The 15,325-nt window shown below is 60.5% G+C and overlaps 1 protein-coding gene across 1 annotated transcript; it reads left to right on the top strand.

Annotated features, from left to right (window-relative positions):
- The first annotated feature begins 347 nt into the window (after positions 1-347).
- SSC4D (scavenger receptor cysteine rich family member with 4 domains) lies at positions 348-12,701 on the top strand. The gene is made up of 11 exons (XM_050909148.1): positions 348-465; positions 2,529-2,541; positions 4,878-4,900; positions 5,701-6,006; positions 7,658-7,729; positions 8,094-8,408; positions 9,331-9,411; positions 9,691-9,768; positions 10,813-11,124; positions 11,627-11,704; positions 12,385-12,701. Exons 1-11 carry the CDS (start codon positions 348-350, stop codon positions 12,699-12,701), a joined length of 1,713 nt encoding a protein of 570 aa, XP_050765105.1.
- Positions 12,702-15,325: the final 2,624 nt, after the last annotated feature.

The raw sequence follows: 15,325 nt of genomic DNA on the forward strand, positions 1-15,325 counted from the left end.
TTCAGGTGTGCTGGTGGGTCTGAGGTCCATCCTTCTGCCTGTACAGCAGCCCAGCCCTGAGGCTCCCGCTGCTTCCAGTTTTGTCTCCTGGGTGGGATGTGGCCCTGCAGCTTCATCTTGCCACTCAAAAAAATATCGCTTGTTCTCAATAAATCCAACCTGAATTATTTTTCATGTGACTCCTGGTCACTGCTCCAGCAAGTACCGAGGAGAGACTTGTTTGCAAGTCCTGCGTGGCCCTTGGTGGGGCAAAGGCTCTCCTGGCCATCACCGCTAACACTGCTGTCTGCATGTTTCAGGGACAACCTCCTCCGGACACCCGTCTGCGGGAGGACCGTGGTGCAGCAATGAGACTTGGTCCCTGTCCGGCCAGCCAGCACGGCACGGGGAGGCTGGACATCGGGGTGCTGCCTCTCTCCCTGATGCCAGCCGCGCTCCTCCTCCTCCTCTTCCTTGGCCCCACCGGTGAGCTCCTGCGTGGTGCGGCGAGAGGGGCTAATTTTAGACACCCATGCTCTCCCTCCTGGCCTCAGATTTGTGGGCAGGAGATTTTCTTCATGGAGAGCCATGAGCAGGAACATCACGATGTCCCCAACGGCGTTGAGCGTGCACAGGGATGGAGGGAGCAAGTTCAGCTCTTATCTTCCACCGTGACCTATGCATGATGGCAAGTTCAGCATTCAGGGCTGGCAGGCGGCTGGAGCAGGCAGGCGGCTGGAGCAGGCAGCTGCCAGCAATGGGGATGGCGCAGGTCTGAGCTGCAGAGCAGACAGCGCAACTGGGACGATGCTGACAGCCAAGGGATGGGAGCTGTGGGACCGGTCCTGCTGAGGCGATGGGTGGGATGAGCACCCGTTCCCTGAGGACACCGGTCCTGAGTCAGTCCTGGCAGGCACTGTCCGGCCAGGCTGCGAAGCAGTTAAATCGAACTGGAAAAAGCCATTCCTGCTCTCCAACGAGGGTCTGCACGAGTGCTATGGCAGCGTAATTATCCTGGTGTGACTTTATCAGTGTAATTACAGCCAGGCGGTTGGTAACACCTTCCTGCCTCAACAAAGCCTCGCCAAGACAAAGCCAGCTAGCAAGCAGGCAATTAAGGTGTAGTCAGACACCGTAATTGGATTAAATCAGGTTTTACAGTTCCCACCCCCTCAGCTGGAGCTTCCCGTCCGTCCCCCCCCGAGCTGCTGGTGGCAGCGCCTGCGCCCACAGTCGGGGTGTGGGGACCCTGGGGGGACCCCGGTGGCTCTGCCACTGTCTCCTGCACCACTGAGCTCTTCCAGTTCTCTTCATTAATGGGCACGGCTAAGTCGCTAACGAAGGGCGATTTGTCCTCCCATTTGGTGGTTTTATTTAGGACTGTGCCCTGAAAGGGATGGTGTTTACTTGAGCTAGTTTTCCCTTTTCTTTTGGCTTTCTGAAGCTGGATCAGAAGAACGTGGAGGGCTCTATCTCTTCTCAAAAAATACTGGTTTCCTCTCGTTCCTCATTAATGTAGTCATACCAGGCATATTTTTTCAGATCTCTCTTGACTTTGCTGGAGGATGCTCTCAAATGAATATTTCAGGGCTTTGATTTTGACTTAAAGGAAGATGAATATTGAATATTTAACAATGTCCTTTTTATCCACTGCTTTTTCAGCACTGGAGTGGACTAGGTGTTAAAAATCAATACAAACCAGGATTAAACGCTCTTCCTAAAAAGCCTCGCATCTCCACATTCTTGGTGCAGAGGTGATCTGAGTTACCTCTCTCCTGTTATCCAGCCCACGGGGCTGCCATGTCCTTCCCCGTCCTCTCCTTCACCAAGCCAGCCTCTCCGCTCCCTTGGTCTCGCCTGTTTAATCGCCCAGTTCTTGCTGGCATCGCAGCATCACTTTCCAGCCTGCCTGGGTCCAGCTGGGGTGGCTGGAGAGGGCAGCAGTGCCTGACCACGGCTGGAGCTCCCCGGCTGCCGTTGTTCATCCCAACAATGGGTGGCATCTCGCTCCTAGCCCCTGCTCCTGGGTGCTAAGTCATAGTTACAGCCAGACAGTTGCCTTACTCTCATTTCTCTTGGGGCTTCCAGATCTTTCTTTGACAGCCCTGTTTTGTCGCTGACTTAATGGTCTCCCAGGCCACGTCCTAGCAAGGCAAAAGGGAGGTGGGTTCATCTGCTCGACCGTCCCCGCCAGGCTCACACTGTTTCTCACGGCAGTGACATCCGCCTCCGGAGCAACAGGAATTGACCTTGATGTCATTGCTTGTAGGCTGAGCATGAAGCAGGACAGGGCTGGTCCAAGCCAGGGATAGGAAAAGAGGCCACGGAGCCACCACGGGCATTCATCAGCCCTTGGCTGCTGTAATTAGCGTGGAGGGATTTCGTTTGCTCGGAAGGTGTCACCCACGGGAAAGGGCTGTGCAGCCGGAGTCTCAAGCCCGAGGCGCCCTGGATGCCCGAGGAGATCTGTGCTGCCCTCGCTGCGAGCTGGCCTCAAACATCTGCCGAGGGCTTGCAGGCTGCTGGGGCACCCGCAGGGCCAGCGACAGGGACATCCACGAGGTCTAGCCACCCGTCCCCGTCCACTGTCCCCCGGGGCATCATGATCACGCTGCCATGACCCCCTGGTCAAGCTGGAGACCTCGGTGCCCCGTGCTGGCAGCACCCCAGGGGGACCCCCCATCACTCAGAATTGGGGCCGAGAAGGTTTTTGTGCCCAAATAATGCCCAAACTGTGGGAGAGGGGCCCAGCCCGGCGGGGGAGCGGGTTGCCGGGGGGAGCTTTGGCTCTTGCCCATGGCCCCCCCGAGCATCCCTACCCCTGGGTGCGGGGCTGCTGGCAGGGTGCTTTCAGAGCCCTCATTTAAACCCAGCTGACTGGGATGTGGATGCATCCTGCAAGTGTTCAGCTCCCTCCGCAAGCTGCTTGTTCATGCTGGTTGGAGAGGGCTGAGAATTAAATGGGAATTAAAGCCCCGCGGCAGTGTCGTTTCTCATGCGGCCAGGCAGCCGAGCCCCGAGGCAGAAATCACCGGGGGTCTGTCTGCGTATCGCAGACCTGCTGCTTCCCTTCCTGAGCTGCCTGGGATCGAGAGACCCCATCCTGACTTTCTGACACCCCCAGATTACACCAGCCCCAGCCCCGGCTCTGCCTGGCACTGCAGGAGACCAGCAGCTTTCCCCTGGATTTACCCCCACCGCTACACGAAAGCAGTTTTGTTTAATTGGGGAAACAACGGAGGAGTCCCTCCTCTCCCAGCTCTTGCTCGCTCTGCTCCACCAAGCTCCTTCCCGGCTGTGGGAGGACATTTCTGCGGCAAACTCTTGTTAAGCCCTTGGCAGCATCTCCCAGGCTCCAGTTACCGGGAGGGCTCGGATCCCGGCCGAGGAGCTGCAGCCACGGCTGTGCTGCATGCTCCTCTTTGCTCCCTCCCAGTTTTTAATGCACCTCTCCTTTCCCAGGACTCAGCCAGGCCCCTCTGCCACGGAGAAGGGAGAGGGTCCTGAGGGTCCTCGGTGTCCTGAGCACTTTGGGGACGCTGTGGCTAGTGGGTCCCTGCCTTTGCACAGCTCCTTGCACCACTGTGACATGAAAAACGTGATTGCAAGAGGCAGGGTCTGTATTTTGCCTGGGACATTTCTCCGCCCAGGGGACTGAAGTCCCTGTGTGGGGATCCTGCCGGCCTGGATCTGCTTTGGGGCCGGATCCTGTTGCTTTCTGCTTCCAGCAGCTGATGATTCTGCCAGCGCTGGGTGCGAGGTGCCACGCACCCCAAAAGGTGGCAGGTGAGGGGACAGGCACCCACGCCTGTGTCCCCCCACACCAGTCTGGTGCAGCCGGACCCACTGGTGGTTTATGAGCCATTTATGAGCCGTTTATGAGCAGGGCTCAGCCCGGGCCTCGCCGCTGGCAGGACGCTGCTCTGCCCGCAGCAGAAGCGTTATCCTGCCCGGTGGCACGTGGCAGTGGCTGCCTGCGCTTCTCCAGCGCTGCCTGTTTCCATCCCAGAAGGTGGCTGCATCCCATCAACGGGTGTGTTGGTACATGCGTATAAATATAGAGCTTGCAAAAAGTGGACTTCGTTGGGGAAAAAAAAGAAAAAATCAATTAAAATGCACATAGGGATGCCCAGTGCAGTGTTTTCCATCAGATCTCCAGCGGGTTTCCCGTGCCAGGCAGGATTGGTTTTCCTCGTTCCCATCTCACCCCCTGAGTTTTCCGTGGGGAGATGGGGCAGGAGGATGCGGGAGCTGCCCGGGACCCACAGCAAGTCAGTGACGGAGCCGGGGAGACACGAAGGTCCCCGAGACCCGGCCCAAGGCACGACCCACCTGGGGCTGCTGCTGCCGGCCACCGGCTCCCTCCGAGGAGCTGCTGGCAGCGAGGGGAGGGGAGGAGAAGGAGAGGGGGAAGGAAAAGCTCCTTCTGTCTGAGAGCCAGCAACGCCCCGTGCCAGCCCAGGAGCAGCTCGCTCTCAGGGAGCTGGTAACGGCAGCCCTTGGCACCCCTCGGCCACGCTTCGTCTCAGGGAGTTGCATGAACCCGGGTGAACCAGGACTTAGGGCAGGGACACACACGTGTAACCCGGTGCTTAAAGCACAGTCCCGCCACAGAGCCGCAGTCACTCACGCCACATGCTGCTGCTGCCTCAGTTTCCCCACCTGCAAAGCAGATGAAATGATGCCCTGAGCTAGGCTGTTTCTTTTTCCCCTACAAACCTCAGGTCTTTGCAGAAAAGGGAAGGGTCCGGGGGGCTGCCGGCTCCTGCCGGTCCCAGCCATGCCCACCCGTACCCCTGCTGCTGTCATCCTCGGAGCGGCACCCCTCCTTTGCTCGCTGCGAGGACGCTGGGGAGATCTGATCCCTTTTCTTCTCCCTTGCAGGCACCACCTCCGAGCCCGCGCCATTTGCCATTCCCAGGTAAGATTCTTCTCTTAAAGTTGCTTTTCTCTAGGAAGTTTTGTAGTTGAAAAATGCATTTTTTTGTTAAAAATGGGGTTTGGAGAATTTAAAAAAGGAAGCATATTGGTTTTGAACAAACAGCAGCAACAAAAAGCTAAACTTATTTTACAGAAAGGAAATAGAGATTCTTTATTATCCCTATTCCGCTTATTATCCCAAGAGGGGAATTTTGCCACCTCCTGCTGAGTCCCTGTCCCTGTGCCATTCATCACACCCAAGCAAGTAATTCCCTTGACGTGGCAGGCCAGGGGCGCTTACATGCCTGCTCCCCAATGCTAGCAGCTTGAGAGATCATCTCCATCCCACCAGCTCCCACGTGGGACCAGCTCCGGATGCGTTCGTTGAGGCTAATAAGAACTTGCTAATTGCTTCTCATCACTTGTCACCCAAGTCATATGGCATTACGTGATGTCATGTGTCTGCTTTCCTCTTTTCCCGTTGGGTTATTGCCCAGGCCATTAGTAGGCAAGATGATGGGGTGATGGTCCATCTCATTTATGTATTGAGATGTGTTGAGTCTTTATGTCCGCTGCTTCCAGCAGATGAAGAGAAGCCCATGCCCCACCATCAGGTGGGTAGCACCAAGCCAACAGCTGCCTTGTGCTACAGCGAAGGGTCACCATTTTCTTTAAGGAGCAGAGGTTTGGTGCAGAGAGGGCTCCCACCCTCCCCGTGACACCCACAGAGTGTTTGCCACCTCCTTGCCCCGGGGTGGGCTCATTGCTTTCTGAGGGACCTCTCTCTGCCCGTCCTTCCAGAGATACGGCTCGCCAACGGGCCTAGCCGGTGCCAGGGGCGAGTGGAGATCCTCTACAATGGCTCCTGGGGGACGGTCTGCGATGACGACTGGGACATTGTGGATGCCAACGTGGTGTGTCGCCAGCTGGGCTGCGGCCATGCCATCGCCCTCCCGGCTGCCATGACCTTCGGCCAAGGGAGCGGACCCATCTTCCTGGACAACGTGGACTGCAAGGGCCAGGAGGCAGCCTTGAGCGAGTGCTGGAGCCACGGCTGGGGCATCCACAACTGCTACCACTACGAGGACGTGGCTGTCGTGTGCAATGGTAATAAGGCTCGGTTCCTCGGGGGTGAGGAGAGCAGGGGGGTGCCTGCAGTGCTGCAAGCCCTGGTATCAGCAGTCGCCTTGGGTGAGCCCAAGACTCGTCTCTCGGAGCCAGTTCCTCTGAGCCTGGGTCAGCCAAACCTTCTCTGCAGCCTTCTTCCACCCCTTTCTTCAATTCAGGTCATCTCCCAGCTCAGCATGCTGGTGCTCCACAGGGTGACCAGCCTGTTTTGTGTTCCCCGTCACTCCCAGCTCAGGGACTTTGCAACCTCTCCAGCGTGATCCCTGGGGAAAGAGCACATGCCCACCCACGCTCCTGCCTCTGAGTCAGCCGCTGCCCAACTGCTCTTTCCCCTTTTGACTTGTCTTTCTTTAAATTGCTGAGCTTGTCAGTAGGAAATGTTCCTAAAGGTGAGAAAAGCAGTGGAAAGCGTTTGAACTTGGCAAGTGAAAGTGGCACGGCTCCTTGCCGACCCCTATATACCCTGCACGTTCCTCCTGCATAGCTACGTAGGGTTTGCTCGTCAGCCATGCGCCAACGACCGGTAAACGTGAGGCTGTGCAGAGCCAGAGCTTGGCCATGCCTGCAACTGCTTGGTGAATCCCTGCGTCCTGCAGAAACAGGGCTTGGAAAGGGAGGGATGCTGGGTTGGCTGGTGGGTTGGACCAGCAGCAGCCAGAGAAAGGAGGTCGTGGACTGAGCAGGAACCCTGAATCAAGGCGCTGCTGGGAGGAGAGGTGGAAGAACTGAAGAAGGAGGTGGGGGAGATGGGTGTGAGGGCAGAGGAGCGGCTTGAGCCATTAGGTGTTTGTAGTTTGGTTGGCAAAGGAGACCAGGAGATGCTCCGGGGTGGCCCTTGGAGGAGATGCAGGAGTTTGACCCAAGCACCAGACCCCTAGGGAAGGTGCTCCCACCCATGGCGTGTGGAAGCTTTCAAGAGCCAGCTTTCTGTTGGTTGTGGTTACAGAGGAAAGAGTGGAGCCGGCCAGCTCTTCACCGTGTCGCTGGGCTGGGTTTCCTGGAATGCTTCCCGCAGCCCTTGGGCACGCGTGTGGCTGGCTATGGAACCGCTCGGCTCTGCTCCCATCCACCTCCCTGCACCACCCCCAGATAACTTCACCAGCCCAGCTGAGGAGCTGGGACAAGATGGGCAATACGGTAGCTTGAAACAACATTGTTAGCAGAAGAAATATAGGTAAAACCAGCAGGAAAATCGAAATATTACTGGTTTTTTTCTACATATATGCCATGACTTTGAATCTAAATCCCATGATAGGTGGGAGCCTGACTCCTGACAGCTCAGCGCAGTGTTATGATTTAGTCCGAGTCCCTGTGCCACGCTGCCGGGCACAACTTCCCACCATGCCAGCAGCCGAGGTGCTGGCTCCATCTGCCTTCCTGCACCCACAACCGGGCAGACAGCTCTGGGCAGGGCGGTGCAGCTGCAAACCCCTCTTTTTTTCCCCGTCGGGGCTGGTTTGGTGCAAACCCTCTTGCTTTCTGTGGTGCATGCTTGCCAGCGTGCATGCACGCTGGTGCCCGAGCCGGGGGAGCAGCGGGGCGGGCAGCGTGCGGGGCAGTGCTCACAGCCAGCTTCTGGATGGATCGCTGCGGGCAGCGACGGATCCCACCTCTCTGCTTCCCTTTTCAGAGCTCTCGCCCACGCAAGCCAGCGAAGGACCGACAAGCAGGACCCTCACAGCCTCGGTACAGGATGGGGAAAGTAAGCTGCTTGGCCGTCGCTTGCAGGACCCTGTCCTGGCTGAGGGCTGGTAGAGAGCAGTGTCCCCCACCCATCACCCGCTGCCCCTCTGTGAAGCACCCTCACTCTCCAGCTCCAAGGGGCTGACCCTCAGGGACCCCGTCGTGGTGCCGGCCATGGCCAGACCCCATCCCAGAGGTTCACCAAGGCTCCTATCATCTGGGCTGCCCTAAAGCATCGCCCCTTCCCCGCAGTTTCTCGCCCAGTTTCTTTGCCGTCACAGGCCCTGCCAGATCCAGGCTCGGTGGCATCGCTGTGCCGTGGTGCGTGCGGTGACCTCCTGGGGAAAGCGATGTCCTTCTCACCGCGTGCTGTCACCCTCCAGGTGACGGCAGCATCCGTCTGGTGAGCGGGACCGACATCTGCCAAGGCCGGGTGGAGATCTTCTACCGCGGGAACTGGGGCACCGTCTGTGACGACGACTGGGGCCTGAGCGATGCCAGCGTGGTGTGCAAGCAGGTGGGCTGCGGCCAAGCCCTGGATTACAAGAGCAATGCCTATTTTGGCTACGGCACGGGGCACATCCTCCTGGACAATGTCAACTGCGACGGCAGCGAGCCCTTCCTCTCTGCCTGCTACAGCCTCGGCTGGGGCATCCATAACTGCGGCCACCACGAGGATGCTGGGGTCATCTGCACAGGTACCGGGGCAGAGCATCACCTTCGGGGCTGCCTCCTGGGGGGGAAAATCCAGGGACATCCTGGTCTCCAAGGAGAAATGGCCTCAGAGAGATGCTGATGTGCCCAAGGTCAGGCAGGGACCTGAGCTCTGCGCTGCGGGAGCATCCTTTCTTCTTATGTGCCATCACCCTGGCGCTCCGGAGCAGGCTGCGACACCACGCCGAGAACCTGGGACATGGCCCGAGCAGCAATTTGCAAGGGAAATGCATCTGCCGGCCTGCCATTTCCCTGCTCTGCTGGCTGGAAAACAAGCTGCCCATGTCCGGAAGGAGCAAGCGGCTGCCAGAGGCCGGGCACGATGCCAGGCCCAGCCTGCCTCCCCTTCCCCTCCCTAAATGATGTATTTCTGCCATTCTCTGCTGATTACCATTTATAATGTTAATAATCCCCCTGAATTCCCTCATTATCACGGCTAATGACAGGAGCAGTAAGTGCCAGCGCTTTCCCTTTCCCACTATTAACGAACAAAGGGGCTGATGCCGGAGAAAAGGGACAATTTTCTCAGGCTGGTCCTTTCCTCTCTAAACGTCCCCGTCCCCTCTGGCACCTCGCCCGGGCACGCAGCCGATGGCACCACCACGCACAGCCCTTGCTCAGGGGAAAATCGAAGCTTTAATGAACCCTGCCTGATAAACCTCCCAGGTATGCGGAGAAGCAAGGGACCTCTCGGCGCTGCAGGTGGGACCTTGGCGCTTGGGTTGGGGTGGAGAAGCACCATCTCCAGCACGTTGGAAGCAGGGATGTGCGGATGGACGTGGTCCATCTCCATCCCCATCGTCCTGGAGCACCCACACCACCCTGGGTCTGCCTCCCAGAGTCAGCAAATTCACGGCTTTGCAGCCTCTCCCCACGTGTCACCTCTGTCCCTCTGTGTCACCGCAGGGCTGGACACATCCACCATCACGTCCTTCACCACCTCGGTGGCCCTGGACTATGAAGACACGCTCACTGCCACGGGCACAGGTAGGACGTTGGCAGCCACCCAGCTCACCCTTGTGCTGTAGGCAGGGGTGGGGGCTCGCTGGGGGGGACCGTGCCTTCTGTGTCCTCCTGTGACCCCAGCATGGTCACCCTGGGGTCCTGCCGCACGTAGGTGAGGCTTGGGGGGTGACGTTGCCCATGGCAGGAGCTTGCCATGGGGCTGCCGCGGTGCTAGAGGCTGCTGGCACCGACCGGAGCAGGGGCAGCGGGTGCTGGAGCTGGACCCCCCCTAACACCCGCGTGTCCCCACGCTTGTCCCAGCAGCAACAGACGGCAGGGACCAGCCCTCCCAGGCCACCGAGGTGGTCACCACCGCCCTCCTCACCGTCGAGCAGGAAAGTAAGTGTGCGGCCGCTGCTAGTCCTGCACAGGGTCTGGCACGGCCCCCCGGGCTCCACGTCCCTGGGGGGTTACCTCATATCCCCAGGGCTCACCCCACAGCCCCGGGAGTTACCCCATGCTCCCAGGGGACCTTCCGCATTCCCTGGGTTTACCCCATTCTCCCAGGGCTCACCCCACATTCCCAGGGGATCTCCGGCACCCCACAGTTCACCCCATGCTCCCAGGGTTCACCCCACGCCACCAGGGAGTTGCCCCATGCCCCCAGGATGTACCCCACCTCCCCAGGGCTCTCTTATGTCCCCAGGAGTACGTCCCAGGGCTCACCCCACATCCTTGGGGCTCGCCCCATGCCCCCAGGGCTCTTTCCATATCCCCAGAGGTTATGCCATGTGCCCAGTGCTCGACCCGTGCCCCAGGAGCTAGCCCACCTCCCCAGGGCTCACCCCATATCCCCAGGGGCTCACCCCACATCTCCAGGGCTTACTGCATGCTCCCAGGCTGTTCACCCCATGCCCCCCAGGGGTTCACCCCACATCTCCAGGGATTACCCTGTGCTCACAGTACTCACCCCATGCTGCTTGGGAGTCACCCCATGTCCCTAGGGTCACCCCACATCCCCAAGACTCACCCCATGCCCCCAGGAGGTTGCTCCCGTGTCCCAGGGGTTACCCCATAACCCAGGGGCTCACCCTATGCCCCCAGGGGCTCACCCCACATCCCCAGGGCTCACCCCATGCTCCCCGGGGCTCACCCCACATCTCCAGGATTACCCTGTGCTCACAGTACTCACCCCGTGCTGCTTGGGAGTCACCCCATGTCCCTAGGGTCACCCACATCCCCAAGACTCACCCCATGCCCCAGGGGTTGCTCCCATGTCCCAGGGTTACCCCATAACCCAGGGGCTCACCCTATGCCCCCAGGGCTCACCCCACATCCCCAGGGCTCACCCCATGCTCCCAGAGGGTCAGCGGGGGACATCGGACCCCCCCGCGGAGCCCCGGTCCCCCCAGCAGCGTGCCTGTGCCGGGGCCCCCCACGCAGGTGGCGGCGTGCGGCTGGCGAACGGGAATGGGAGCTGCCGCGGGCGGGTGGAGGTGCGGCACCGCGGCACCTGGGGCACCGTCTGCGACGACGACTGGGACTTCCCCGATGCCCAGGTGGTGTGCCGGCAGCTGGGCTGCGGCGCCGCCCTCGCCGCCACCGTCCTCGGCTCCTTCGGCTACGGCAGCGGGCCCGTCCTGCTGGATAACGTGGGCTGCGGTGGCGGCGAGGCTCGCCTGGCCGACTGCTTCCACCTGGGCTGGGGCCAGCACAACTGCGGCCACCACGAGGACGCCGGGGTCATTTGCCGAGGTGAGAGCAGGAGCGAGCCCGGTGGCCACCGGCTCCCGCCCAAGGGTCTTCCCTCACCGGCCGAGTGGGAGAGGGGGGATGGATGCCACTGCCCGGGGCTCCCCAGGTCTCCGCTGAAGCTCGGCTTGGTGGCATGGAAATCCAATGAGATAATGGGCGTAGGGAGGATTTTGGCCACACTTAGGCTGGCTGTGGGAAATGGGGTCCCCAAAATGGGGTGGTGGGTGAATGTGAGCCCCCAGACCCTGGGGTTCCTCCTGCCCATGGAGGGACAGCAGCGGCAGTCAGGTGCCATGGTGTCCGGTGATGGCTGGAGTGTGGGTACCACCTCTGGTCTCCGTTTGTGCACTTACCTGGACTCGCAGTGGCTGCACATCCCACCCCACACATCCCTGCATCTGTCCCCGGCCACCCCACGCCACTGCTGCGGGGCTCTGACCCAGCCCTGGGGGGCACAGGCATCCCCTGAGTCGCTTTTCCCACCTCTTCCCCACTGCACCAGGCGCTGACGATGCTGGAGACCATTTCCAAGAAGCCACCGCTACAACCACCACGTCGGCCCCGACTCGTCCCAAGGACGGTAGGTACCGAGGTGTCGCCTGGGGACGTGGTGCCAGCCCTGGGGATGCTCTGCACCGGCACAGGGTGGAAACGGAGGTGGCTCGGGCAGAGGCCAGCGGCTTCGGCAGTGCCTGAAGCACTGACCTGGAGCAGCCCACGGGAGGGGGAAAAGCCGTGCTGGTGGCACTGTTAAGCTGTGGTCTCTCCTGGTTGCCCCCAAGGCTGGTCCAGGCAGAGGAGGTGATGGACCTCAGGTGATGGACCATTAGGTGATGGACCTCAGTGGGGAGATGAGGGGATGGGCCTCAGTGGGGAGAGCAGGTGATGGACCAACGGGGCTGAGCTGGGAACAGAGATAATTGTCTGTTCCTTCAACCTGAACATTCACCGCGATGCTTTGGGGGTCAGCCCCAGCTCTGATGCTGGCAAGTGGTCACCCCCCTCGTGCTCCTGCCTGTGCAGAGGCAGTGGGGGAGCTGTGGGCAGCAGCAAACATCTGCCCAGCCTTGGAGAGACCAGGGCTCTTCTTGCCCTGGGGCCACCTGGCCGGGAAGGTCCCCTTCTCCATTAGCCCTGGGGAACCAGCCCGGCACGTACCGCTGTCCCAGGGCGGTGCAGGCAGGGAGAGGGGGATGCAGTGCTGGGGTGGGCATGGGTAGGGGCTGCCCCGGGGGCTGCCTCACCCCATCCCCTCCGCAGGGTCCCTGCGCCTCGTGAACGGCAGCCACCGGTGCGAGGGGCGCGTAGAGATATTCTACCTGTCCCAGTGGGGGACGGTGTGCGACGACGCCTGGGACCTGTGGGACGCCAAGGTGGTGTGCAGGCAGCTGGGCTGCGGGCACGCCGTGGCGGCCTGGGGGGAGGCACGCTACGGCCAGGGCACCGGCTACATCTTCCTTGACAACCTCAAGTGCAAGGGCCACGAGCCCTCGCTGCTGCGCTGCTCCCACATCCGCTGGGACGTCCACAACTGCGACCACTCCGAGGATGCCGGTGCTGTCTGCGGCATCCTATGACCGACCGACCGCCGGGACCCTCACGCAGGTACGGGGGGACGAGGACAGTGGAGGGAGCTGGTGGCAATGCCCACGGAGAGGGGCTGGCTGAACCCTGGCTGCTGGTCGGGGACACTCACTCTCTGCCTCAGTTTCCCCACTTGCTCCCCAGGGGCACTGGCTGGGCCCCCCGTGGGTGTTTGGGCTCTGAGGATGGGAAGAGCTGGGTGAAGACCGGCCTTTCCTCAGCTCCTAAAGTACTGGCTGAAGTTTTCCCCGCCCCCGAACTGCCCCTTGCAAAAACAAAGCCGTTTCTGGTGTGAAATCTGCTTGGTTTCAGCCATTTCATTTAAGAGACGAGGAAAGAAAAATGGGTTTTCTGCTGTGAAAATGATGTTAGATTATACTCGGAAAATGTACAAAGGGGGCTGAAATCAAACCAGCATATTCCAGTGGCTCTGCAGTGAGTTGCTGCTGTTCTGCAATTTGCTTTGCAAACCCCTCAGCAATCCAAATACCAGGTTTTTCTTCCCATTTTGGCAGAAGAAATACCAAGTCCTCACCAATTTCCATTCAGCAGAGATGCAGGCATTGGATCTCACGCCGTCTGCAACCCCGTCCCGCTTTGCGTTGCCCAGTATTTCTTCCTCGTGCCCATTTCACCTCCTGTTTCTTCTGCAAAGGCCGCTGCGTTTGTGGAGAGCTCAGCCAAGATTTCCCTTCCCTGGGGGGCTTCGGCACAGCCAGCCTCTGCCCAAAAAAGCCCCTGGGGAGCAGGGAAGGACCGGGCTCCCCACAGCCTCCCCATCCTTCTCCATCCTGCATGGTCCAGACCAGCTCCCTGCCAGCTCTGGCTGCTCTTTGCCGGGAGCTCCGTGATCCTCTGTGCTCCAAGGTGTCCGGGGCAGGCAGGGACCTGGCAGGCAGGGCAAGAGCAGATGGAAAACCATAGGGAAGACCCCAAATCCCTGCCCAGCGTGAGGGGAGGGTGGCGGCGCTGAACCCGGGAGCCCAGTCCCTCCCCGGTGCCGTGCCTTTGGGGTGAAGGCTGTTTCCCTCCCAGCTCAGGTGGAAGGACCCAGCCTGCAGCACCAGCCGCCTTCGCATCAACTGTTTCTGATTTCTAACGGGACACCAGCAAAATGATCTTTGTGTTTTCGTGGACGGGGTGCGAGGGTGGAGAAGGGCTCGTGCACCGGCGCAGAGCAGGTCCCGGCTGCTCCCTCCGCTGCACTCGCTTCTCTATTTGTGCAATTCTTTTGTTAATAATAGATTGTGCGTGTTCCTGGGTTGGTTTTTTTCTCCCCATTTTTTCTTATATGTGTTTGGTTTGTTTTGTGAATAAATAAAAGCCCTTTGAAAGTGTGCTGAGACCTGACTTGCTTCCCTACCACCCCCTTGAAGCCCAGGCAGGAGCAAACGGCTGGGAACAGGCGATGCCCCAAGCCCAGAGGCGAGGGCTCAGCTCTTGCTGCCAAAAATTGGTGCAAACCCCTTGCTGGCCCCTGAGCTGCCCTCGATTCCCACCCAGCTGCGAGCTGAGCTTGGACCCTTCCCCACCCCAGCTTCAGGGGTACAGCCCTGACCCCCACCAGGCTCGGGGGGGTGAGGTTGGATCCAGCTCTGGGTTTGATCCCGGTGGGATTTGGCAGCCCCGCGGGCCTCGGGGTCGCTGCTGAAGCTAGTGCATTGCCATTGTGCGGCTGTACGGGCTCTGCAGTGCTGACAGCAGTAAATTCGGTGCTGCTTGCTAACGACGGAGGAGCAGATGGCTTCCCAGAGACTGTCCTGGGAGCTGCAGCCCCTGCTGCTGCCTGCTGCTGCCTGCTGCTGCCTGCAAGGAGAGGCTGTGACCGCGGGGCTGGGGACCGGGAGAGAGGGTTCCCCGATTTGGCGAGGCTTTTCTGCACCCCGATCGCCGGTGGTGCTGGCCTGGGCAGCGGCGTGCTGTGAGACGGCACATCCCAGCCGCCGGACCTCTGCAGACGTCAGGGACATGTCCTCGAGCAGCTCCCAGGCTGGTGCAGGTCCCCTTGGGTGGCCCTGGCCCCGTGCTCCGGCAGCCAGCATCAGGCTGACGTTGGCTGCCTCTCCACCGCCTCCTGTGGGCAGGGCTTTCCCAGCACTCTGCTCCCAGTCCAGATTTCCACCAGTGGGGAAACTGAGGCACAGAAGCATCTTCCAGGCAGGCCGTGACAGCGCAGTTGGACGTGGGCTTGCTGGGACCCTGGGAGAGGGCAGGGAGGCGGCGTGTGAATAAAATCTCTCCTTTTACTGGGTTCCCACGTCCTGCACGCTCGGCTGCCCACCCCGCTGCCTCCTCACCCCCCCACTGCCACCCCCGCCTCCTGCCTGCCTCCGGGACAGCTGGGTGATGCCTGGGTCCTGCCGGGAGCAGGAGGGGGACAGAGCTGTCCCTGGCAGCCCCCGGGCCCCCCCGCAGCCCACGCCAGCTGGGGATGGGTCAGAGGGTGCCGTGGGCTCCGCCAGCTTTGCCTGCCCCTCCCTGTGGCTATGGGAGGTGGGGAAGGGGCTGGTGGCCAGGAGCTGCTCTGGAGGCTGCTGCCTCTTGGGGTGTTGCAGGGAGGATGACGAGAAAGGCCGGCTGGGTTTTCCCTGTTTTCCTTGGGGACTGTGCCTTGAGC

Source organism: Gymnogyps californianus, chromosome 20 (genome assembly GCF_018139145.2).
Source record: "Gymnogyps californianus isolate 813 chromosome 20, ASM1813914v2, whole genome shotgun sequence".
NCBI lineage: Eukaryota > Metazoa > Chordata > Aves > Accipitriformes > Cathartidae > Gymnogyps > Gymnogyps californianus.